Source organism: Esox lucius, chromosome 5 (genome assembly GCF_011004845.1).
Source record: "Esox lucius isolate fEsoLuc1 chromosome 5, fEsoLuc1.pri, whole genome shotgun sequence".
NCBI classification, from domain to species: Eukaryota; Metazoa; Chordata; class Actinopteri; order Esociformes; family Esocidae; genus Esox; species Esox lucius.
Window position 1 is genome coordinate 5486193 of NC_047573.1, and position 25774 is coordinate 5511966.

General features: G+C 39.6%; 2 protein-coding genes across 2 annotated transcripts; one reads left to right on the forward strand and one right to left on the reverse strand.

The window, feature by feature from the left end:
• Positions 1-6555: 6555 nt before the first annotated feature.
• LOC105030746 (butyrophilin subfamily 1 member A1-like) lies at positions 6556-13331 on the reverse strand. Its single transcript, XM_020046439.3, has 8 exons — positions 13239-13331; positions 12853-12945; positions 10070-10420; positions 9671-9952; positions 8985-9101; positions 8881-8898; positions 7999-8025; positions 6556-7374 (listed from the first exon to the last, which is right to left on the reverse strand). The coding sequence occupies exons 2-8, from the start codon at positions 12920-12922 to the stop codon at positions 6830-6832; spliced, it is 1410 nt and encodes a 469-aa protein (XP_019901998.3). The 5' UTR covers positions 12923-12945; positions 13239-13331; the 3' UTR covers positions 6556-6829.
• A 2658-nt stretch (positions 13332-15989) lies between these two features.
• On the forward strand, positions 15990-21739 carry LOC106024310 (E3 ubiquitin-protein ligase TRIM39-like; the record flags this gene model as incomplete). The annotated part of the gene is made up of 2 exons (XM_013133974.1): positions 15990-15999; positions 21153-21739. Coding segments are annotated over 2 exons (597 nt in total), but the record flags the coding sequence as incomplete, so codon positions are not given.
• Between the last annotated feature and the right edge of the window lie 4035 nt (positions 21740-25774).

The window sequence follows — 25774 nt, forward strand, 5'->3', positions numbered from 1 at the left end:
TGACAAAAACGTAGCTTTTTTCATCCCACTTGTTAGACAGCTCTAGTCAATTAGGGTACGTTATAACTAACCAAAGATGCTTGATGCACCTATCACTATATGCAAGCAGGCAAGATCCATTTATCTTTTTAGCTTCATATATACTATTTGTCATTATATAGAAATGTAAACAGAATAATAATTTGTCATAGCCATCTTCTACACAGTTGTGTTAAAAGTATTTGGCTGTGTTTACCAGTTTTGGGAAATTACTAAGGATGAGCTAAATTTACTAAACAGAGTTCATAACTAACCAATGACCTTAAATGATAATTTACACTCTTCCTTTTTATTTTATTGATCACTGGTTTGTTTTGAACTCCCTTTACCTGGTTACTTAGATCCTAATTAGATACTTCCCTAAAGTGGTGAACACAGTCGAACCCAGTTGAGTACTTTTACTTAGTACTTTGTACATCTTTACTTCTATGTGATTGTTGTGATCTTTCATTTCGGTAGCCAAGATGCATTGTTGACCTGGGGGATGCTGTTGTCTGGGTAAATGCCAACACGGGCCTCTTCTGAGACCGGGTACAAGTCCTCACCCCTGAATGATGAGGAAATACAGGGTGCTGTGCAGATACACAGAGAGGCTTCAACTCTAGAGGAAGAACAAGAAGCTCTCTCCCCATTCATGTTTTTGTTTTATAATTTTGAAGACACTAAAACATTCATGGAAGAAATAGACAAAAGAGGACTTTTGAGCTTCTCTGTTAATTATTTTTGTTGATGAGGAGACCTATTAGCTGTCTTTAAACAATCATTTAATGCTGTTTTCCACACACCAAAAATTACAAGATCAAGAAAACACAATATAGTTTGATGAGACAAAGAGACAAGAAACATCAGTTGTTTAGCAAGATTAACTGGACAGTGTTTTGGAAGTGTTCACTTGGCCATTCAACATGATAGGATGAAACCAAAGCCTACAGAATGTGGGCAAAGCTAAATACAAATTACAGAGAAACAGTTTAGTTTTGTCATTGTTGGAATGTAATGTTTTGAATATTTGATGGGGTGATTAAATGTTTAAATGTCTAACTGGCATATTTTATTTTTTATTTTTAGGTTATGCCATTAAATTCATGCTTTTTGACTACGTTAATTGACTTTCAGTAATGTCTGTTGTGCTCTTTTGGACCTGTTCTACATGTAATCTGTGTTATTGAATCAACTTTTAGGATGAATTAGGGATAAATTAGACCTCAGATAATCAATTCCAAGCCATGTAACACTTACAGTATCTCACAAAAGTGAGTACACCCCTCAATTTTTGAAAATATTTGATTATATCTTCTCATGTGACAACAGGGAAGAAATGACACTTTGCTACAGTGTAAAGTAGTGAGTGTACAGCTTGTAGCTCCCCAGTGCCGGCAGCACTCATGCAGCCCCAGACCATGACACTCCCACCACCATGCTTGATTTGTACTCCTCACCTGGTTGCTGCCACACACGCTTGACACCATCTGAACCAAATAACTTTATCTTGGTCTCATCAGACCTCAGGACCTGGTTCCAGTAAAGCATTGTCCTTAGTCTGCTTGTCTTCAGCAAACTGTTTGCAGGCTTGGTTGTGCATCATCTTTAGAAGAGGTTTCCTTCTGGGACAGCCATGCAGACCAATTTGTTGCAGTGTGCGGCATATGGTCTGAGCACTGACAGGCTGACCCTCACCCCTTCTACCTCTGTAGCAATACTGGCTATTTCCCAAATAGGTCTATTTCCCAAATACAACCTCTGGATATGACGCTGAACACGTGCACACATCTTCTTTGGCCGTTCATGGCGAGGCCTGTTCTGAGTGGAACCGGTCCTGTTAAACCGCTGTATGGTCTTGGCCACCATGCTGCAGCTCAGTTTCAGGGTCTTGGCAATCTTCTTATAGCCTAGTCCATCTTTATGTAGAGCAACAATTCTTTTTTTCAGATCCTAAGAGAGTTCTTTGCCATGAGGTGCCATGCTGAACTTCCAGTGACCAGTATGAGGGAGTGTGAGAGCGATAACACTAAATTTAACACACCTGCTCCCCATTCACACCTGAGACCTTGTAACACTACATGTCACATGACACTGTGGAGGGGAAATGGCTAATTGGGCCCAATTTGGACATTTTCACTTATGGGTGTATTCACTTTTGTTGCCAGCGGTTAAGACATTAATGGCTGTGTGTTGAGTTATTTTGAGGGGACAGCAAATTTACACTGTTATTCAAGTTGTACACTCACTACTTTACATTCTAGCAAAGTGTCATTTCTTCAGTTGTCACATGAAAAGATATAATCAAATATTAGCAAAAATGTGAGGGGTGTACTCACTTTTGAGAGATACTGTATATTCCTCCCAACAATGTTTGAAGTCCATAACCTCGTCATTGCTGTAGGCACCCCCCTGGAAAAAATATTATTTCTGTAAACAGATGTTGACCTGACCTCTACATGATGCAAAATGAAACTTGCCACCTATATGCAACAGGCTATAGAAAATTCAACACTTCCAGTTACTAATTTCAACTTTCTAGAAAAATGCTGTTAAATTGAACAAAATCAAAGGAAGAACAAACCATTATAATGATTTGTTTGAAAAATTGTCAGATCTACACAGCAGAACCCACAGGTCTCTGCAAGGGACCTTCAGAACAGTTCAGCTGACACTGAAGTTGTTGCTCAAATGTTCACATTTGTGTAATATGTTGAATCTATGGAAAATGCATAAATGGTAATCCTTTATACATTTGTGCAAAAGGGAGGCCTGTTTCACTTTGTAACATGAGCTTAGATCTACTATTTTGTAACTGCAATAAGCAGCATTCTCAACCGTTAACCTCCAAATGATGACCCTCTTCTGTATCACATATAACCAATCAATGGCTTCTTAAAGAAAAACTGACCATGGCAGGCATAGTGGCAGGCATATATATGTGTCTTTTATAACTGCACTCAGCAGCTTTCTAAACCACCAGTGTCTCATTCTTGACTAACCAAAACATTTAAAACTATTTTTAGAGGCAATCCTTCAATCCTGAAACAAATGGTTTTGGACAACCAGGATGTCCCCAAACTGACCAATGGCGATCAGTGGGCGTAACTTAATATTCAGGAACACCCATTTATACTGACCAATGGCGAACATCAGTGGGCGTAATTTAATATTCAGTGGCTGTAACTTAATATTCAGGAACCCCCATATTAAGTAACGCCCCCAAGTTGCGGTCCGCAGATATACCTTATTGGGCATTTTTTAGGAATCACAGAATTGATAGAAATTATATTTAATGTCACAGAGTGCTATTGCAAAAATCTACAAGAAACCCTTTTAATGTTCAGTATAATTAGTATTTAGATACAGTTTAACATACTTTTTTGTAGATTGCTGTGGGATCCTTTACTAAAGAAAAAAGCACTTTCAGTCATAAATTTGGGTTCCTGATCGGTCAGTTATTTCCCAGTGGAAATTGACTCTTGAATGAGCCTCATGTCGGAATTACAAGTGGGAAACTCAGGAGACAAAGTTCCTAGCTGCCGGAGTCAATGTGTATGGACATTTATTCGTTGATCACGTACCGTTCCCATCAGAAGGTAACATCAGTTTGTTTTCGGCAACGCTGCTGTCACCATTTGAGCCATTTGACACCACAGTCTGTATGGCCGACACCCAGTTCCAACAGATCCCCCTCAAATACACATGGATGGAATAAACAGCAAATAAACCTTATTAGAAATTCATGAAATCGGTACTTCATTACTACACCTCTGTAGTTGGACGGGTGAAATCGGTAGTTCATTACTACACCTCTGTAGTTGGACGGGTGAAATCGGTAGTTCATTACTACACCTCTGTAGTTGGACGGTTAACACATATGTAAAGCCATCTCATATATGCAATGATTGTCTCTATAGATGCTCTATAGATTATCTCTGGATTCTGAGTAGTATTTGAATTAACTATCTCATAACACTAACCTTAACTTCAACCACAACCCTAACCTTAGCAAGCAGTTGCTTATCAGACAGTTTGTTGAAAGTCTTTTTTTTTTTTTTACTATCTTTAGTTGGAAACTGGGACTCAATATAAAGTGTAACCCTGACTTTAATCATTGTTTAGTGTAAAGGGGAGTGTCACTTGTTTTTCTTTTAAGCTTTCTACTGTCATCTGTTGTGATGGAGGACCAACCGCATGATGGTTTATCCCAGAGGCGTCAAAGATGTATTATCGTTATTTATTGTTGTTTTAAATGTTTTATTGGTTAAAATGACATAGCATACTTAAAAATGACTAGAAATGTATGTGTCCAGGATACCAGGGTTAATGTCTTAAAAATGACATGGCATATTTAGTGACCACAAAAGGTCAGAAAACCAATTTAATATCCCATCTAAAAGATTGAAACATACACAGATCAATGTCGCCTTACAGTTCTGAGGTTTGATATTTAGACCAGGGGGAAGACTGCCCCCTACTGGTCCTCCACCACTTCCAGCAGCATCTGGTCTCCCATCCAGGAACATTCAACAGTGACCCTGCTGATGTTCAGAGTCCAACCAGCAGTGGGATACAGGGTTCTGTGTGACTCTGGTCCTGGGGGGTCTTAAATGTGGAACGACATTATCAAATCAACATATTAAAAAGGGGTTATTGAAGTAAAATTTTCAAATCAGTGTCAAAACCCTGTGTCTCTGTTAAAGGTTTGGTATTTTACATCAAGACAACCCCAAACACATTCAAAGGACCCTAAAACGGTTAAAAAAGAAACCATTGATATTCTACAAGCATAAGAAGCATTTGTTGGGAGTTAACTTGGCCAGAAGCTGTGCCAATAAGTAAAGCCTCCCAGATATCTATCATTTTGGCTATTTTTATTTTCTACATTGAAACTGTATATGAAAATGTTTGAATGAAGTCCCCAAAATGGTGTCTTAAAGTTTGAAAAAAATGAAAAAAGTAAATATCATTGTGATTTTTGTCTTTCGATTTAGGAGTTGTCCTGTTGATCTACGATGTCATTGACCTCGTCTTACTAGAGAACAGAAGAGGAAGGCCCAAACCCCGTCTTGGCCTGTGTCATTTCATACCTGGACCAACTTTGGTAAATCTGTTAATAAACCTTAAATTTACTATACTGTATATTGATTATTCAAAGGTTTAAGAAAAATAATACATAAATGTCTGATTTTAGGTTCAACTGATTTATTTAATAAGCATACAGAATATCTTAATTGTAATGCTGCATTGTTTAGAAACGAATGCTTGGTTACCATAAAACTATAATTTGGTTTCGTGGATGGTAAATTTTTCCACTCATAGCGCCCTCTATATGTTTCATGGATGATCAGTCCTTCCATTCATGGCTCCCTTTGTTTCATGGATGGTCAGTATATCTATTCATAGGTAGCTATAAATGTATGTATCATGGATGGTGTATGTATCATGCATGGTGTATGTATCATGCATAGTGTATGTATCATGCATGGTGTATGTATCATGGATGGTGTATGTATCATGCATGGTGTATGTATCATGGATGGTGTATGTATCATGCATGGTGTATGTATCATGGATGGTGTATGTATCATGCATGGTGTATGTATCATGGATGGTGTATGTATCATGCATGGTGTATGTATCATGGATGGTGTATGTATCATGCATGGTGTATGTATCATGCATGGTGTATGTATCATGGATGGTGTATGTATCATGGATGGTGTACCGTTCAAAAGTTTGGGGTCACTCAGGAATAACATCAAATTGATCAGAAATACAGTGTAGACATTGTAAATGTTGTAAATGACTATTGTAGCTTGAAATACCTAACTTTTAATGGAATATCTACGTAGGTGTACAGTGGCGCATTATCAGCAACCATCACTCCTGTTTTCCAATTGCATGTTCGGTTTGTTAATAAAAGTTTATCATTTTAAAAGTCGAATTGATTATTAGAAAACACTTTTGCAATGCTGTATACTACTCCCTTCTCAGAAAAGAACTAAATGACTCCAAGCAGAATAGAAAGAGGAATGCCAGGCCCCTGTGCCCAACTGAGCAGGAGGATAAAATTCACTGGAGTGTCTAGTTTGAGAAACAGACCACTAATTGGCATCTTTATTAAATAGTACCAACAAAACACCAGTCTGAACGTCAACAGTAAAGAGGCGACTCAGAGATGCTGGCCTTCTAGGCAGAGTTGCAAAGAAAAAGTAATGTGTCACACTGGCCACTATAAAGAAAAGTTTAAGATCTGGAGAGACGATTCTATGTTCGAGGTGTTTGGATCACAAAGAAGAACATTTGCGAACACAGGTCAGCTAGTACACAACTGGAATAAACTACCAGAAGATCTTAGATGTGCCCCAAACATATCAATGTTTAGATCCAGGTTAAAAACAATACTCATTTCACATGCCTATGACTGAGCACTTAACCACACTGTTTAGCCATATAGCTTCCTATGTTTTTATCCCATTTTTATTCTTTTTATATTTTTTTATATTATTTTTTACTATTATGATGTTATTTTGATGTTTTCATTTGAGTATTTGTTTTTATATTTGCTTGACAGCACATACTGTCATATATCACAGTGAACACAAAGATATTATACACATTCTTATCACAACAGAAATAATGCAAGTGATACCAGAAATATAAAAGATCTATGTAAATCTAAAAACTCACTTAAAAATGTTCTGATATTTCACATTGTCAACTGTTAATACTTGCATGGTTTAATGTAAAAACAGTCATTCATAGACATCTGCAGGACAGATGACCAGTGAGTTGTTTCAAACAGTCAGTCAGTGTCATCTACAGGACAGATGACCAATGGGGCTGAGTTTTTACCAGCATCATTAGGACCAGGGAAGAAATAAGGATAGAGTTTCTCAGTGAAGGTTTGTCCAGTGAATGAGTAGATATGACACCTGGCCTCCACATTGAAGAAGGAGACTTGTCCCTCCTCATAATCCAAAAACACCCCCACTTTCTGGGGCTTCTTTCTCAGGGGGAGGGGGGCAGGGGAGTCAGTATTAGCCCTATACACTCCATCCCTCAGCCAAATAGTCCAGTATCCATACCTGGGTCTCACTATAATTACCCCCTTCCTGTTGACTGACTCTCTGGCCACACCCACAGTCCACCAAGTCTTCTCCTTCACCTGAACCTCATAGTAGAATCTCCCTGAGGAGAAGCCCTCTTTACTCAGGATGCTTAGAGTTGTATCAAACCTCTCTGGGTTGTCTGGGAGGTTCTGGTATTTGTCTCCAAGTCTCACTTGTTTCCCGTCATCAGACAGGATGAGTCGTGGATGTGCAGTATCAGGGTCTAGAGTCACATCCACTGTGGAGAGAAACACTATGATAAATACAATGACATCATGACATCAACATCAGTGGAGAAAATACAAGTGGAGGATAACATTTACTGTGTTGATCTCTGACACCTGAGTCTTCCAGTATTAGTGGTTCATGTGTGGTTTAGGTAGAGATAACAGAACATCCAGTATTAGTGGTTCATGTGTGGTTTAGGTAGAGATAACAGAACATCCAGTATTAGTGGTTCATGTGTGGTTTAGGTAGAGATAACAGAACATCCAGTATTAGTGGTTCATGTGTGGTTTAGGTAGAGATAACAGAACATCCAGTATTAGTGGTTCATGTGTGGTTTAGGTAGAGATAACAGAACATCCAGTATTTGTGGTTCATATGTGGTTTTTGTAGAGATAACAGAACATCCAGGTCACCTCTTATGTTTATATATTATTTATCTTTATTTAACATTTCACATATATGCTGACAGCTGTCATTGACACATATGATCAAAGTACAACATTTAGGTAAATAAATGATAGTTAAGACAGGTTAATAATAGTATTGTAGAGTATTTATGAGTTTAGACCAGATGGTCCAGAGGTCAGTATAAAAACAGTCACATAGTAACTCTGGTGGAGAGAAACACACTGACCTGCATGTCTTCTGATGACATCAAAAACTGAAACACAAATAAAAAGCTTGTCAGATTCAAATGCATGCAAAATGAAAAAAAATATCTAAACTAAAATGAAGCAACATACTTGTTTCTTACAAATTAATGGTATTATATACTATTTTCTTCATCCTGATTAATGATTTTATAAAATACTATGTTCATCCTGACTGCTAGAATGTAAACCAGGACCAAGAGAACAGAGCACAACACTCAGAGCATTGGCTTCCAGTCAGTTACAGAATAGATTTCAAAGTGGTGCTTTTAGTTTATAAATCACTTAATGGTTGGGAACCGAATACATTTCTGATATGTTTGAAGAATATAAACCGAGCAAAGCTTTTAGATCCATGAACACAGGTCAGCAAGTAGAGCCCAGAGTCCAAACTAAACACGGAGAAGCTGCGTTTAGCACTCATGCATTACACAACTGGAATAAACTACCAGAAGATCTTAGACGTGCCCCAAACGTATCCATTTTTAAATCCAGGTTAAAAGCACTTCTCTTTTCACGTGCCTATGACTGAGCATTTAACCACTTAACCAAACTTAACCACACTGTTTAGCCTTATAGCTTCCTATGTTTTTATCCCATTTATAATCTTTATATGTTTTTTATTGTATTTTTATTTTGAAGATGTTTTCATTTGTTTGGATGTTTTCATTTGCGTATTTGTTTTTATGTTATTGTATTTTTATATTTTTTATTTTATTTTTCTTTGTAAAGCACATTGAATTGCTTCGATGTATGAATTGTGCTATATAAATAAACTTGCTTGCTTGCTAATTATATTATAAATGGCATTTTGTCAATCCATGAAATCATGTGTGTTTAATATGCGAGTGTGTGTATTTACTCACCATACTCCCTTAGGTCATCTGTAAGGTAAAATAGATAGAATATAATGAGAAAAAAACATGGCTTTTTTATTTGTTTTTTCTAAATAAACATACATGTCAATTACCTTTCTTTATATGTGTCCAATAGACAGCCAGGGCTAACCCAATCACAGTGAAGACTCCCAAACAACATAACACAATGAAGGACCGCCTCCATGGAGTTGTGTAATCAAACAACTCACCTAAACACACAAATCACATCACATCAAACAACTCATTAAACACACAAATCATTTGACATCAAGCAACTCACCTAAACACACAATTCATTTGACATGAAACAACTCACCTAAACACACACATCATTAGACATGAAACAACTCACCTAAACACACACATCATTAGACATGAAGCAACTCACCTAAACACACACATCATTAGACATGAAGCAACTCACCTAAACACACACATCATTAGACATGAAACAACTCACATAAACACACAATTCATTTGACATGAAACAACAGGGTTTTACATTAATACACCACAGCAGTGAAAGTCTAAGATACTCAACACTTCTGTTCATTACTGTCTGAAATATCCTTTTACATTTTTTCTTTTGTAATACATTCCAGTACACTAAAACATGAAAATATCTCCAGTATTTCATGTCACCTAAATAAGACTATATTGTATTACTCACTAGGGATGTGAACCTCTGTCTCCACCTCCTCATTGATTATTTTGTATTACTCACTAGGGATGTGAACCTCTGTCTCCACCTCCTCATTGATTATATTGTGTTACTCACTAGGGATGTGAACCTCTGTCTCCACCTCTTCCTTGATTCGTCTCTGTAGGACTCTGCAGGTAAAAAGGTTGGTGTCAGTCTCCTGGACAATGACATGTTGTTTGACTGTGTAGAATCCCTTTATGTCTCTGTGTGTCTCAGGAGGTCCAGCAGAGAGACTGACTCCTTTACTGTCCAGCCACACCAGATCAGGTTCAGGGTGCCAGCCTTCAGATTGACACACCAGACCCATCCCTCCATCTCTGTGTCCTTCAATGGACACCACTGGCCTGGATCCTACAGCTACAGACACACAGATAGACTGAATGTTAACTGATGACAACCACCATAGACTGTATACAGTCATACAAAGGAAAGAGGTGACCGTCATTTAATTTAGTACATGAAAGTGAACCTCACCTTTAACAAGGACTTGAATAGTAACATCGTCATACCAGTTCTGTGATTTAATAAAGCATTTATACTGTCCCTCATCAGTCCCTTGTACCCTGGTCAGTTTTAAAGAGGTGTTTCCCCTCCACAGTTCCTCTTTAAACAGTGATGTTCTTCCTCTGTAGGAGGGAATCTGATCCTCCAGGATGATTCTTCCATTTTGGTAAAGATAGACACGTTCATCTATGTAGTCCAGGTTCAGCCAGTCCACTGTCATGTCCTCAACACTGATGTTGGGTTTGAGGTAACAGGGTAGAATGATGTCATCACCAGCCACAGCAACAATGGGTTTAGGTAGACCAAGAACTTCAAACTTCACTGAACAGAAAATACAAAAATTAAGGAGAATTTGTGAAAGGGCATTAGCCACCGCTAAAGACTACAGAAAATGATATGTTATTCATGCAATGTTAAAACACTGTTTCGTAAGATCTAAACTATTGGCACCTGACACCAACATAAACAAATTGTAAACTTTGCCAGAATATTATGACAGATATGTTTTGAAACATCACTCTGTTGCAACATCACTTAATCAAATTATTTTTAAAAACCTCACCAGAGACTGGGGGCAGTATTGGAAATGTTGAAACCCTATTTTGGTGTTTTGAGTTTTAGTTAGTGCAGATTCAGATGTCTACTTCTGGAGTATTGTAATGTACAAAGGACACAGATGTTTCTGATAATTTTTTTTGGAAAACAGTGATCAATTCACTATTTGTAAAGTTCTACAGGCTCTCCAAGAAGGAAAACATATAAAAAATATACACACCCCTGTTAAAATGCCAGGTGTTTGTGATGTAAAAGAATGAGACAAAGTGAAATCCTGTCAGAACTTTTTCCACCTTTAATGTGACCTAAAAGGTGAACAATCCAATTGAAAAACAAACTGAAATCTTTAAGAAAAAACAAACAAACAATAAAATGGTTGCATAAGTGTGCACACCCTTATACTAATACTTTGATGAAGCACCTTTTGATTTTATTACAGGAGGAGTCTATTAGCCTGGCTCATCTTGACGTGGCAATATTTGCCCACTCTTCTTTGCAAAAGCGCTCCAAATCTGTCAGATTGCGAGGACATCTCCTGTGCACAGCCCTCTTCAGGTCACCCCAAAGATGTTCAATTGGATTCAGGTCTGGGCTCTGGCTGGATCATTCCAAAATTTTAATCTTCATCGTTGTTGTGCTTAAAGTTGAACTTCCTCTTCATCTTCCGCTTTCTAATGGACGCCTGAAGGTTTTGTGCCAAAATTGCCTGGTACTTGGAACTGTTCATAATTCCCTCCACCCTGACTAAGGCCTTGGTTCCAGATGAATATTTTCATCATGTACAGTGAGGGAAAATTAACATGCAAATGAATTTATAACACTCTCACTACCATTAAAATTATAGACTGGTTATAGACTATAGACTTTTTGTCAGTGGAAAAACGTACAAAATCAGCAGGGGATCAAATACTTTTTCCCTCACTGTACATTCATTTGTTGACTCGTTGGAATTACCAATAAAACAAGTCAAAAAACAGTTCCACCACCTTATGACATTCACCTTGCCCATCCGAGTAAATGCATACCTGTCTGAATAAATGCATACCCGTCTGAGTAAATGCATACCCGTCTGAGTAAATGCATACCCGTCTGAGTAAATGCATAACTGTCTGAGTAAATGCATGCCCATCTGAGTAAATGCATACCCGTCTGAGTAAATGCATACCCATCTGAGTAAATGCATAACTGTCTGAGTAAATGCATGCCCATCTGAGTAAATGCATACCCGTCTGAGTAAATGCATGCCCATCTGAGTAAATGCATGCCTGTCTGAGTAAATGGATGCCCATCTGAGTAAATGCATACCCGTCTGAGTAAATGCATACCCGTCTGAGTAAATGCATGCCCGTCTGAGTAAATGCATGCCTGTATGAGTAAATGCATGCCCGTCTCAGTAAATGCATACCCGTCTGAGTAAATGGATGCCCATCTGAGTAAATGCATACCCGTCTGAGTAAATGCATACCCGTCTGAGTAAATGCATACCCGTCTGAGTAAATGCATGCCCGTCTGAGTAAATGCATGCCTGTATGAGTAAATGCATGCCCGTCTCAGTAAATGCATGCCCGTCTGAGTAAATGGATGCCCATCTGAGTAAATGCATACCCGTCTGAGTAAATGCATACCCGTCTGAGTAAATGCATGCCCGTCTGAGTAAATGCATGCCTGTATGAGTAAATGCATGCCCGTCTCAGTAAATGCATACCCGTCTGAGTAAATGCATGCCTGTATGAGTAAATGCATGCCCGTCTCAGTAAATGCATGCCCGTCTGAGTAAATGCATACCTGTATGAGTAAATGCATACCCGTTTGAGTAAATGGATGACCGTATGAGTAAATGGATACCCATATGAGTAAATGCATGCCTGTATGAGTAAATAAATGCCCTTCTGAGTAATAAATGAATAACAAGCATATGATTGGCTGTATTAAAATGAGACGACAACGTGATGTCAGGTCTTTCAAGCAAAATCAAACCAGGTGATTCAGGCTTAATTCACGTGATTGGATTTTCATGATGATGTATGATGTATATTTTTCATAGTTTGGTGATATTAATTACACCAGCCTAAGTTCAAATGTTGATTTTGCTGTGTCTACCCTTCAACCAAAAATGGTCCCAATTATTTACCTTTTTTCTGACTTGACCACTATTGGAAAAATATATATACACCCACAGAAGTAATGACTATAGTTACCAGAGATAGATGTTAAACTGTAAAGAAGAATCAGCAGAGTCACATACAAACTGTTTGGTCCAGTCACCATTATTCCTGAAGGAGACAGTTGGTCTAACAAAGAAACAGAAATCATAGTGATCAAAAACACTCAACAAACAGAACTGACTACAACCTCCTAACAGCAGTTTTTAAAATTGTTCTGTTTCGTTTAAGCAGTAAATTGTATAACTAGTAATTTAGAGTTATGAGATCACTTGTCAAAATATAATTTACCATTTCACAGAATGTCAAACCCTTCATGATTGGCATAACTATGCTATTAACAAGCTCTGCTCTGTGAATCCAGGCTTTAGTTTAATAACAGCCAAAATGACTTAGACATCGATTTCTTCAGATATTCTTACCCAGTTTACAGCATGACAGAGAGGATTTGACATTTTAGTCATTTAGCAGACATTCTTATCCAGACCGGCTTTCGGTTGGTAAATAAAGGTTAACAAAGATGTTGTGAATGAAAATGAAATTAACATATGACTCCTCAGCCAACACAGTACATTCACAGAGTCCTAAGGTCACAGTCTTACAACTCTATAGATTTCCTTAATCCTCAAGCAGCATTAATAGTTTAAAAGTAAAACACCTGAAAAAGTTTCACATACAAAATTTGAGGGCGTTTTGGGAGATGTATTATTATGATATACTCCCAAATCCCTTAAACCTAATGTTATGGCACACAAAGATATCTTAACATTATTTTATTTTTTATTAGTTAGGCTACTAGGAATTGTGGTATTTATACACTAATATGTTGAATATTTAATTTTCTTTAAAAAGACCATGTCTGTGTGCTTTCTACATGAAGTTTCAGACACATGATTTGCTGTTTGGCTATTTGCGTTAACAAGCAGGTGAATGTAATAAAGTGGCTGGTGAGTGTAATTATATTATGAATCAGTCACTCAGTAAACCTGTATTGTTTTATATATGTATTTTATTGGGGTTTTGTCAGGCCAAAGTTCAGCTTATTATTAACTACTGTACTGAGTTCCTCATAATTCTCCATCGGTGCTTTCATGCCATGGTCAGCAATGGTGATTACAATTAGAACAGACGATTGCCTGCTAAACCTATGATAAGATCAGATCAGAGGGCACATGGATGAAATAAGTCACTGTTAAGTCTTTATAGTAAAGTGCAACTCACAACATGACAGAACAACCCCCACCACAGCCTTTGTCCCAACCTGGAGCAGCAGTGGACTCAGCCCCAACTCTCAGGATGGAACGTCCCCCCATCAAGACCCCCTCCTCCAGGGTCAGAGATGAGGCAGCTGGCTACTACACATCTGTACTCACTGTACACTTCTCATCCAGCTTCTACCTTCTCTTCTCCACTCAACACCTGGGATGGTCTTTTACATCTTAGGAGACTGGATTGGTTTATATATTACCCAAACAGCCCCAGCTTTCACATTTAATAAACTAGCTGTATTCTAAAGTGGAGACCACGATTAGTTCATTATTAGAGTCAGGTGGGTCAGCTAGGTTTGAAAAGTTCATTATTAGAGTCAGTTCATTATTAGAGTCAGGTGGTTCAGCTAGGTTTGATTAGTTCATTATTAGAGTCAGGTGTGTTAGCTAGATTTGATTAGTTCATTATTAGAGTCAGGTGGGTCAGGTAGGTTTGATTAGTTCATTATTAGAGTCAGGTGGGTCAGTTAGATTTGATTAGTTCATTATTAGAGTCAGGTGGGTAAGCTAATTGTTGTTATGAAGGACATCTTATGGAAATACAAAGAAAAATGACTCTTAGATATATTTTCCTGTATAAAGAACTTCACACACCTTGAGGATAAATTGAAAACTTTGAAATAAATTAAAAACAGCATATTGATTTGAGATATCTGGGGAATAAGGAAGATTAAAGTGGTTCACTCTTTGTTTAGACCTCAGCCAGTGTATTACACAACATGTATCTACTTTACTGTCCAAACAGAACAGCAGATTCCTGAAAACCTTTTCAACCCATTCCTGATCATCAACAAATGGGCTCATTCATTCATGTTCAATCTTTAATCTTGTACAGCTGTATCTACACATGTGTTGGTCAGTGAGTGTCCATCCATCAGTGTGTGTGTGACACTCTAGCAGTGTTCCAGAATCAGCTGCTGGAGTGACAGGGATCATTAAGTCTTTAGCCTCCATGAAGGACAGCTCAGGTGATCCAATGCAGGGGCGTGTCCAGAGGGTGGCTTGAGGTGGCAAACACCACCCCTGAAATCTGATTGGTCAGCCTAGAGGCCGTTACTCCAGTAGATCAATTCAATAGAGCAGGGCCATTGGCCTCAGGCAATTAAAAGTAAGAGCTGATCTATTAATTTTCTCAAGTAGCATTCGGAACAGTTAATCTGATTCCAGTACAGCCACCTTCTTCTAGACCACAGGTGTCAAACCGGTTCCACAAAGAGCCGAGTGTCTGCAGGTTTTTGGTTTTTCCTTTAAATTGGTTCACAGTTCAGACCTACACAACCAGGTGAGGGTAGAAACTAACCAATCAGTGACCTAATTAACCAATCAAGTACAAGGAGAGAGCAAAAACCTGCAGACACTCGGCCCTCCGTGGAACCGGTTTGACACCTCTGTTCTAGACAAACAGCGCACCCCTGGAGGTTCCATAGCAACAGCTGTTGGTCAGTCTGAAAATAAACTGACCAACAAGCACCTGCTAACCGGTCAAACTGAACAGGTGGGTTTTCATGTTCATGTATGGATTACTTTTCACCTTTTCATTTAGCTATGTCATGTTGGTGTTTTAACTAATAATGATAACTAGCGAACTTTAGGTTGACTTTGCTACTCGTTTTGCACTATCATAGTTCTTCAGACCCCTCCTTGAACTGCCACCTTAACGAGGTGGAGGGGTTTGAGTACCCGAGTGACCCTAGGAGCTATGTTGTCTGGGGCTATATGCCCCTGGTAGGGTCTCCCAAGGCAAACAGGTCCTAGGCGACGGGTCAGACTAAGAGCGGTTCAAAAACCCCTTAATGATGAAAAATAATTTGTGTCCTGTGACGTCGCCTGGCATGGCGCAGCCGGGCCCCACCCTGGAGCCAGGCCCGGGGTTGGGGCTCGTTCGTGAGCACCTGGTGGCCGGGCCTTTCCCCATGGGGTAAGGGATGCCGTCAAGCTGAAGAAGGAGTCTTATCAGGCCTGGTTGGCTTGTGGGACTCCTGAGGCAGCTGACGGGTACCGACAGGCCAAGCGGGCTGCAGCCCGGGTGGTTGTGGAGGCAAAAACTCGGGCCTGGGAGGAGTTCGGTGAGGCCATGGAGAAGGACTATCGGCTGGCCTCGAAGAGATTCTGGCAAACCATCCGGCGCCTCAGGAGAGGGAAACAGTGCCCTACCAACGCTGTTTACAGTGGAGGTGGGCAGCTGTTGACCTCAACTGGGGATGTCGTCGGGTGGTGGAAGGAATACTTCGAGGATCTCCTCAATCCCGCCGTCACTTGTTCCATTGAGGAAGCAGAGGATGAGGGCTCAGAGGTGGACTCGTCCATCACCCGGGCTGAAGTCACAGAGGTGGTTAAGAAACTCCTCGGTGGCAAGGCACCGGGGGTGGATGAGATCCGCCCTGAGTATCTCAAGTCTCTGGATGTTGTGGGGCTGTCTTGGCTGACACGCCTGTGCAACATCGCGTGGCAGTCGGGGACCTTGCCTCTGGGATGGCAGACCGGGGTGGTGGTCCCTCTTTTTAAGAAGGGGGACCGGAGGGTGTGTTCCAACTATAGGGGGATCACACTTCTCAGCTTCCCCGGGAAAGTCTATGCCAGGGTTCTGGAGAGGAGAATACGGCCGATAGTAGAACCTCGGATTCAGGAGGAACAGTGTGGTTTTTGTCCAGGCCGTGAAACACTGGACCAGCTCTATACCCTCTACAGGGTGATGGAGGGTTCATGGGAGTTTGCCCAACCAATCCACATGTGTTTTGTGGATTTGGAGAAGGCATTCGACTGTGTCCCTCGCGGCATCCTGTGGAGAGTGCTTCGGGAATATGGGGTCCTGGGTCCTTTGCTAAGGGCTGTCAGGTCCCTGTACGACCGAAGCAGGAGCATGGTCCGCATTGCCGGCAGTAAGTCAGACTTTTTCCCTGTGCATGTTGGACTCCGGCAGGGCTGCCCTTTGTCACTGGTTCTGTTCGTAATTTTTATGGACAGAATTTCTAGGCGCAGCCAGGAGCCGGAGGGTGTCAGGTTTGGGGACCACACGATTTCGTCTCTGCTCTTTGCGGATGATGTTGTCGTGTTGGCCCCTTCAAGCCAGGACCTTCAGCATGCACTTGGACGTTTGCAGCCGAGTTTGAAGTGGTGGGGATGAAAATCAGTACCTCCAAATCCGAGGCCATGGTCCTCAGTCGAAAAAGGGTGGCTTGCCCACTTCAGGTTGGTGGAGAGTGCCTGCCTCAAGTGGAGGAGTTTAAGTATCTATGGGTCCTGTTCACGAGATAGGGAAGGATGGAACTGGAGATTGACAGACGGATCGGTGCAGCTTCTGCAGTAACGCGGTCGATGTATCGGTCTGTCGTGGTGAAGAAAGAGCTGAGCTGTAAGGCGAAGCTCTCGATTTACCAGTCATTCTTCGTTCCTACTCTCACCTATGGTCATGAGCTTTGGGTCATGACCGAAAGGACACGATCCCGGATACAGGCGGCTGAAATGCGCTTTCTCCGCAGGGTGGCTGGGCGATCCCTTAGAGATAGGGTGAGAAGCTCGGTCACCCGGGAGGAGCTCAGAGTAGAGCCGCTGCTCATCCACATCGAGAGGGGTTAGCTGAGGTGGCTTGGGCATCTGTTTCGGATGCCTTCGGAACGCCTTCCTGGGAAGGTGTTCCGGTCCCGTCCCACCGAGAAGAGACCCCGGGGAAGACCTAGGACACGCTGGAGGGACTATGTCTCCCGGCTGGCCTGGGAACGCCTCGGTGTCCCCCCGGAAGAGCTGGAGGAAGTGTCTGGGGAGAGGGAAGTCTGGGCATCCCTGCTTAGACTGCTGCCCACGCGACCCGGCCCCGGATAAGCGGAAGATTATGATGATGATGATGATATTCTTGTCTGTATTAGTTAAAAAATATTACTTTGAAATGTTTAGGTGCTAGTAATCACATCGGCGCCTCCATGTTAGCCTTTCATGCAGTAAAGTTAACTGTTATGGTGTAAGCGCAATGCTTTTTAGTTTCCACACGCAGTCCACAAACACTTGAAAATGCCCACATTTAATACAGACAACATTTAATACAGACATTATAGCCTACGTGTAATAATATACATGCCCGCTCATTTTAAGATGCCCATCAACATTAAAATTCAGGCTATGCCACTGTTATAGTCACATTCCCTTACATCTATTTACCAGACGTATTCAGTAATGAGACATAAAAAAACAGGTGGACTAGGGAGTCAAAGAAAGGCCACAAGTCATTATTCTGTCCTCACTCGGAGGTCACTGTACAGACCATGGGAATTGCAGTAGGAGATAAATGTTTTACCAGTTAACGCCCAGTTGGCTATGTAATTGATTAAATTGAGTTAGATAAAACATTTAAATGTACTTTACATCAGATTATGTTATAACAATAATCCATACCCTAACCCAGGTTATGCATACATTGTAATTATTTACTAAAAAGACTACATCTACTGTTTGACATGTTTATGATGTTCTCTCTGTCTTCTATCTACTCTATATTACAGATGACTTCTGGAAGGATAATGGTTAGTAATATCCTAATATATGTATATAAATATAACAATGTATATTTGTACATATATAAACAATATAACAATATAAATAACTACATTTAGTTTATTATATAAATGGTACGGAGATCATACTCCTGGTTTTGTGTGGCTATAAGCACTTTCTTACTGTGATCACTGTCATTATATATGGCAGCCTGTGGTTTGATAGGGCCTACGTATTGGTTGGTATGTTTTGCTGAATCCCGGCACACTAGACAAAAACATAATTGTGCGCAAAAAGATCAGCTAATTAGTGACAATGTTCACACCCTATTCCCATCTATTGTCTTACACAACTGCCTTCTGTGTCAATAGACTGATGGCGGTCTACCTTTAACTATACATATTCAGTACTGAAAAAGAGGGGGGAAAATTTTTTAAACAAAAACGATAGACATTATTTCAGCAGGCAGGAGAATGACCTTGCCGACACTTTTTTTCTACGAAGATTAGTGAAATATGTAGGCTAAACTGTCCTCTCAACAAGCAAGCAAGTCGGGATGTTTTTGGCAGAACACCGGCCTAGAAGTGCGAATGTGTCTTATTGAGTGAATGACTGCCTGACTACTCCTTGTTAAATAGCGTAGCGGTTTGAGATGTGGGCAACCAGACAAGATGTCCCGTGTTTGAATCTCATTATTGTCAAAATAAATTATGCATTAGGATTTGTTCTGAACAGACTAAAACTTTGATGGCTACAACCTTCAGGAGCTACGTTATAATACTGTAAGCCTAAAAGAAAATTGTTTACTGCTATATTGCGACTATTTCTTTAGGATTTTCGAATTATATTCCTGTGAATGCTTTTTGGGTCAGGATAGACAAAGACTTTGCTCGCTACAACCTTCAGTAGCAACCGACAAAAAAACTGTTTACTGTTATGGTATCAACATTCATTACTTCTAATTGTGGGCCGGCTGAACTTGGCTTGCCTGATTCCTTTTCTGGTTTATATAAACCAAGCTTATTTTTAGCTATTCAGGGGGTGGGGCCCTTGGGGTGTGGCCCCCCTCCTCACCTTGTGGTGGTTGCGGGGGTTACCCAGCCGCCAGTGGTGTACATCATTCATCAAGTACAAGGAGTTTTCTCAGTAGATCTGTCATGCACTCCACAAGCCCTCAAGCAGTTTTTGGAAGAGAGATTTTAACTTAAAAACCTGAGACTTTTATCAAATCACATGTATGGTATATTTACCACAATCAATTGGGGTTTCCCAGTGGTGTTTTCTCTGTGACAGAACATGTTCACCTAGAAACCATTGTTTCACAGTTCTGCCAAATTGCATTAGTGGGCAGAGAGAAATATACCCCTCTGGCGCTGCTCTCGCATGGCATTGATGTTTGCCTTAGTTTCCTTTTAAAATACACACGCATGCACAGACAAACAGACAGATATTTACTATCACTTTTTTTCTTTTCAACATCTCTGTGTCTAATTAGTCACTTTTTATTAAAGGACAATAATTATGAATGATTATTTTATTTCAACCAAGTCTCTATCTGCCCTCACTCTGATGGTGTTGGCTACAGGAAACATAATCGGGAAAATTTATAAATACACAGCCCTGATTGGCCAGTGACATGGTCATGAGCCCACCCATTGATTAATTATAGAACATCAGGTCACACAGATCAAAGGTTACATCCCACTAGATAAATTCTAGGCAGTTTTTCCCAACACAAAAACTATTACATAATTGTTCACAATTTCAGTGCTATTTAACTAAGATTAAAGTTATGGTTGTGTATGTCTGCATAGTTTGAGGCTGGATTACACAACACAAATGTACACACTAGTTTATAATATCCTTCATTATGTGTCTCATTGTCACAATCAACCCGACTCTTTATTTATATTTCAGTTTTTAAAGCCATCAGAAGACATGCAGGTCAGTGTTTTTTTTTCTACCAGAGTTACTATGTGAATGAATTTTAATACTGATCTCAATACCATCTGGTAAAAACTCATGAATACTCTACAATACAGAGTATTAACCTGTTATAACTATCATTTATTTACCATCATTAAGGATGAATCATGTATTATAAACATTAGTGCTTGTCACTGATGATCATGCTGCTACTGATCTAACATCTCTTCCTAAACCACACATGAACCACTAATATGGATGTTCTGTTATCTCTACCTAAACTACACATGAACCACTAACATGGATGATCTTTTATCTCCACCTAAACCACACAAGAACCACTAATACTGGATGTTCTTTTATCTCCACCTAAACCACACATGAACCACTAATACTGGATGTTCTGTTATCTCTACCTAAACCCCACGTGAACCACTAATACTGGATGTTCTGTTATCTCTACCTAAACCCCATGTGAACCACTAATACTGGATGTTCTGTCATCTCTACCTAAACCACACATGAACCACTAATACTGGAAGACTCATGTGTCAGAGATCAACACAGTAAATGTTGTCCTCCACTTGTATTTTCTCCACTGATGTTGCTGTCATGATGTCATTGTATTTATCATAGTGTTTCTCTCCACAATGGATGTGACTCTGGACCCTGATACTGCACATCCCTACCTCATCCTGTCTGATGACGGGAAACAAGTGAGACGTGGAGACACAGGCCAGGGTCTAACTGACAACCCAAAGAGGTTTGATTATGAATCCTATGTCCTGGGTAAGGAGGGCTTCTCAGGGAGTTTCTATTATGAGGTTCAGGTGAAGGGGAAGAACAGATGGACTTTGGGGGTGGCCAGAGAGTCAGTCAACAGGAAGGGGGAGATTATAGAGAGACCTGAGTTTGGGTTCTGGACTGTGGGACTGAGACATGGGTTTCATAAGGCTCTCACTTATCCCACTCTCCCCCTCTCCCTGAGAGAGAAGCCCCAGAAGGTGGGGGTTTATGTGGATTATGAGGTGGGACAGGTCTCCTTCTTCAATGTGGAAGCCAGGTGTCACATCTACTCTTTTACTGGTCAAACCTTCACTGAGAATCTCTATCCAGTCTTTAGCCCTGGTGTCAGTTATGATTCTTTAAACTCAGCTCCATTGGTAATTTGTCCTGTAAATCCCCACACCCAGGTCTGTGGACAGCCAGAGGTCTATGAGGAAATACCTGTCAGTCCTGAATAAAGTCATGGAGTCTAGAAAACTCTAGTAAAATCTCCACACTTCCTTCAGCGCTCTATAAACCATTAAGTCCTTCTCTAGAATTGACTACATATTTCTGTCAAAGAATTTGTTCCACAACACTGAAATTGAATACACACCAACTAGCCTTGCATATCATAATATGGTTTGTGTGCAGAAAATAAAAATAAAAATATCCAGACAACGTGCAGAATTCATCATGCACAAAGCATGACAAAATGATTATTTTAATAGTGCACGCCCCAGTCGTCTACAATGAGGGGTTTGCCAATATTACTGCAGTAAAATCTACACAGGGGGCAGTGCAAACAGACCCAAAGCTAATTAACAGTGTGTTTTGCTATTTCTTTCAGATTTATATTGATCAAAGACTGTGCATGATGACTGAAAAATCAAGCTAGTTTCTTAAAACGCTTAATCTCAGACAACTCTTTAATTCTTTTGCCTGAAAATCAGATTATCCGATCAGCTTAATGGAGTTCAAGGAGGCTGTCCATATTACGATTATAGGGAAATTCCCTGGCTTTGATGGAATCCTGCCTGAGCTACTTATTAGTTTTTGGGAGTGTTTAAGGAAAATATTACTAGATATGGTTCAGTAATCAATGTCTGAAGGATCTTTTTCACAAGATGCAAATAAATCAATTATTTGGAACGTGCCCATTATCGTATTTTTTATATATATATGTCAAATTATATGGCAAAGTATAAGCTTGAGGACTAGAACACCTTTTGTTCATCATGATCAAGCAGGTTTTATAAAAACACTGGTTTCTGACAACATTTGCCGTCTTCTACATATGCAGCTTCAGATCTGAAATAACCTACCGCTATTCTCTGATTAGATGCTGAGAAGGCTTTTGACCGTCTTAAATGGCAGTACCTTTGGACAGTGCTCAAACATATGGGCTTTGGAGAAATTTTTATTAATATGATAAGAATTATATTCCAACCCATCTGCTGCGGTCCTTACTGGGAAACACTCTTCAACACATTTCTCAACTGGCAGAGGGACAGGGCAGGGCTGTTCTCTTAGCAGTGTACTTTTTGCTTTATCGTTGGAACCACTTGCTCAGACAGGCTGTCAGTCCACACATACTCCTTATCACTGCTTAGAACTCTGACCACCATATTTCCCTTCATGCAGATTATGTTTTATACACTGGCGATGGTCCTCATCCTTTACCAACGCTTCACAATATTTTTAAAGAATTCAGTTTAATTTCAGGCTATAAAATGTATTGGGCAATGAGAGCATGAAGAACACCCCCCTCTCTCTTAATATTCCTGTTGTCAGTCATTTTAAATATTTAGGAATTGATATACATCCTGCTATACAGAATACTACCACCATCAAAAAAAAATCTGTTTATAAACAAATAGAATTAGACCTTCAAAAATTGTCAAAACAATCAATTTCTAATTCTATCCAGACTTCTGTTTCTATTATTAAAATGAATGTACTTCCATGAATTCACTTTCACAGTTCTGTGATTCCACTTTCACCTCCACTGGGATATTGGAAGAAACTGCAGACATTGATCACCAAATGTGTATGGAAGGACAAGCGACCCCATATACAAATGTCTATTTTACAGAGACAAAAGATAGATGGGGGTCCAAATCTCCCAGAACGTTAAATTATACTTTTGGGCCTTCATGATGCGGCCGTTACGAATGTGGTTGAACCCTAATATCCCAGCAGGCTGGCGGTCCCTAGAGGAGAACCTAGTAAAGCCGTATAGACTCCAAGATTTAATATATTGCAATATCTCAATTACAAAAGGTAAAATCTTCTTTTGGTCCTATTATTTCACATAATGTTACTAGTGACTTGGCGTTTAATGGGAAATGATTGCAAATGTACTATTAAACATCACCTCTATATGACACTTTTTTATAATCATGGGTACCAGAACAATGTCATTTCCTGCATGGAGGGAGAGAGGGATCATGTTCTATCTGATTTTGTGGACGGCTTCACCCTGCGTACATTTCAAGACTTAAAGATTCAACACAATCTACCTGGTTCTTCTTTTTTTTCTGTTGGCAACTTCGTTCTGCACTATGTGCATATGGAATCCGCTGGGGTTCAGGGGACCAATTCATTTAAATGTGAATAAAGCCATACCAGTAAACAGTAATTGGAGCATTGTCTGATCCAGTGTTACATTACCATCAAGAAACCAAAATCACCAAATGACACAATATAATTTTGCACACTACATACCAGACTCCAAGAAAACTATTTCAGATGAACATGAACACAACCTCTGTTTTATTCACATGGTTTGAGAGTGCCCAGAGGTTTTGTCCTTTTGGTGCTTTGTGACATCTTCATTGACTAGTATCTTGACAAAATGTATCCCAAATCCGTCTAAAATAGTCTTGCTGAATGATGACTCCTCATTGAATTTAACATTCAAAGAAGGATCTGGCTTGCTGGTCTAACAGCAGCCAAGAGAATGATGTTCTTACGTTGGCAGCCCCCTCACACTCAGCCCCAGCAGCAATGGATCTATTCCTTCATAGATATTGCTCAACTTGAGCTTGACTGCATGATCTTGACTGCATGATGCAAAACCAGACATCATTAACATGTGGAATACAGTTCTTGATAGGCTGAAATCATTATGTATATAAATGGATTTTGAAATGCTGGTGTTGTGGGTGGGAAGGGATAAATGTGTATGTGTAAATATACTGTATAGGTCATGTGTATGTGTAAATGTATAGGTCATGTGTATGTATAAATATATAGGTCGTGTGTATGTATAAATATACTGTATAGGTCATGTGTATGTATAAATATATAGGTCATGTGTATGTATAAATATATAGGTCATGTGTATGTGTAAATGTATAGGTCATGTGTATGTATAAATATATAGGTTGTGTGTATGTATAAATATACTGTATAGGTCATGTGTATGTATAAATATATAGGTCATGTGTATGTATAAATATATAGGTCATGTGTATGTATAAATATATAGGTCATGTGTATGTGTAAATGTATAGGTCATGTGTATGTGTACATTTATAGGTCATGTGCATGTGTAAATGTATAGGTCATGTGTGTGTAAATGCATGTTATGTTTGTTCTATGCTGTGTTATGTTGTTTTGTGTTGATTTGTCGTATCTAGAAAACAATAAAAATGTTATCACAAAAAAAAAAGTTAACTAATGACATGTTTGTTCAGTCCATTAAAAGTATCTACTAAGTAAGCCAGGTTTGCCAGCCATTTAGGACACGCAATTACAATGTTAATGTCTGTTTCAAGCACACCACTACGCTAACTATCAAGGGCCTTTGAACCAGAGCGTCCCTGTGTATAAAACAATGAGTGTGGAGCAATGACTGGTACGTTAACCATTAGACCCTTATATTTGTCCCTGGCCTTTTTGTCTTTGGACCCTCTTTTTTGGGCGGGTTGAGCATCAGTCTTCCGCCTCTCTAGCTTAGAGGCACTGTGTATTGTCCTCTTATATGACACCAAAGTGACCGGACAAAAAGGAACCTTTGGGCCACCTATGATCTTTATTTACTGAAGGAGTGTACGAGGTGCCACTCCTTTTGGGACCCCCGCAAAGCTTTTACAGTCACGAAAAGTAAATATTTTGAAATCATTATATTTCAGGTGCTGTGAACTTTCAGATTTCAGAAAGGGTTGTTTCGTCTATGGCTTTCCTGGAACAAAGATTTTCCATTTGGGTGTTATAGACAATGCATTCAGTATCTTCCTCTAAAATCTAAAATCTCAAGGTTGTAAAAATCAAACCCAGTTTTAATGAAGTTTGTAAGGCAATTTAGGAAAACATTACTGCGTAAACATATATGTTTAATAATGGCTATACAGCCAATGTACAGTGAGGGAAAACATTATTTCATCCCCTGCTGATTTTGTACATTTGACAAAAAAAATATCAGTCTATCATTTTAATGGTAGGTTTATTTGAACAGTGAGAGACAGAATAAAAACAAAAAATTCCAGAGAACCCATGTCAAAAATGTA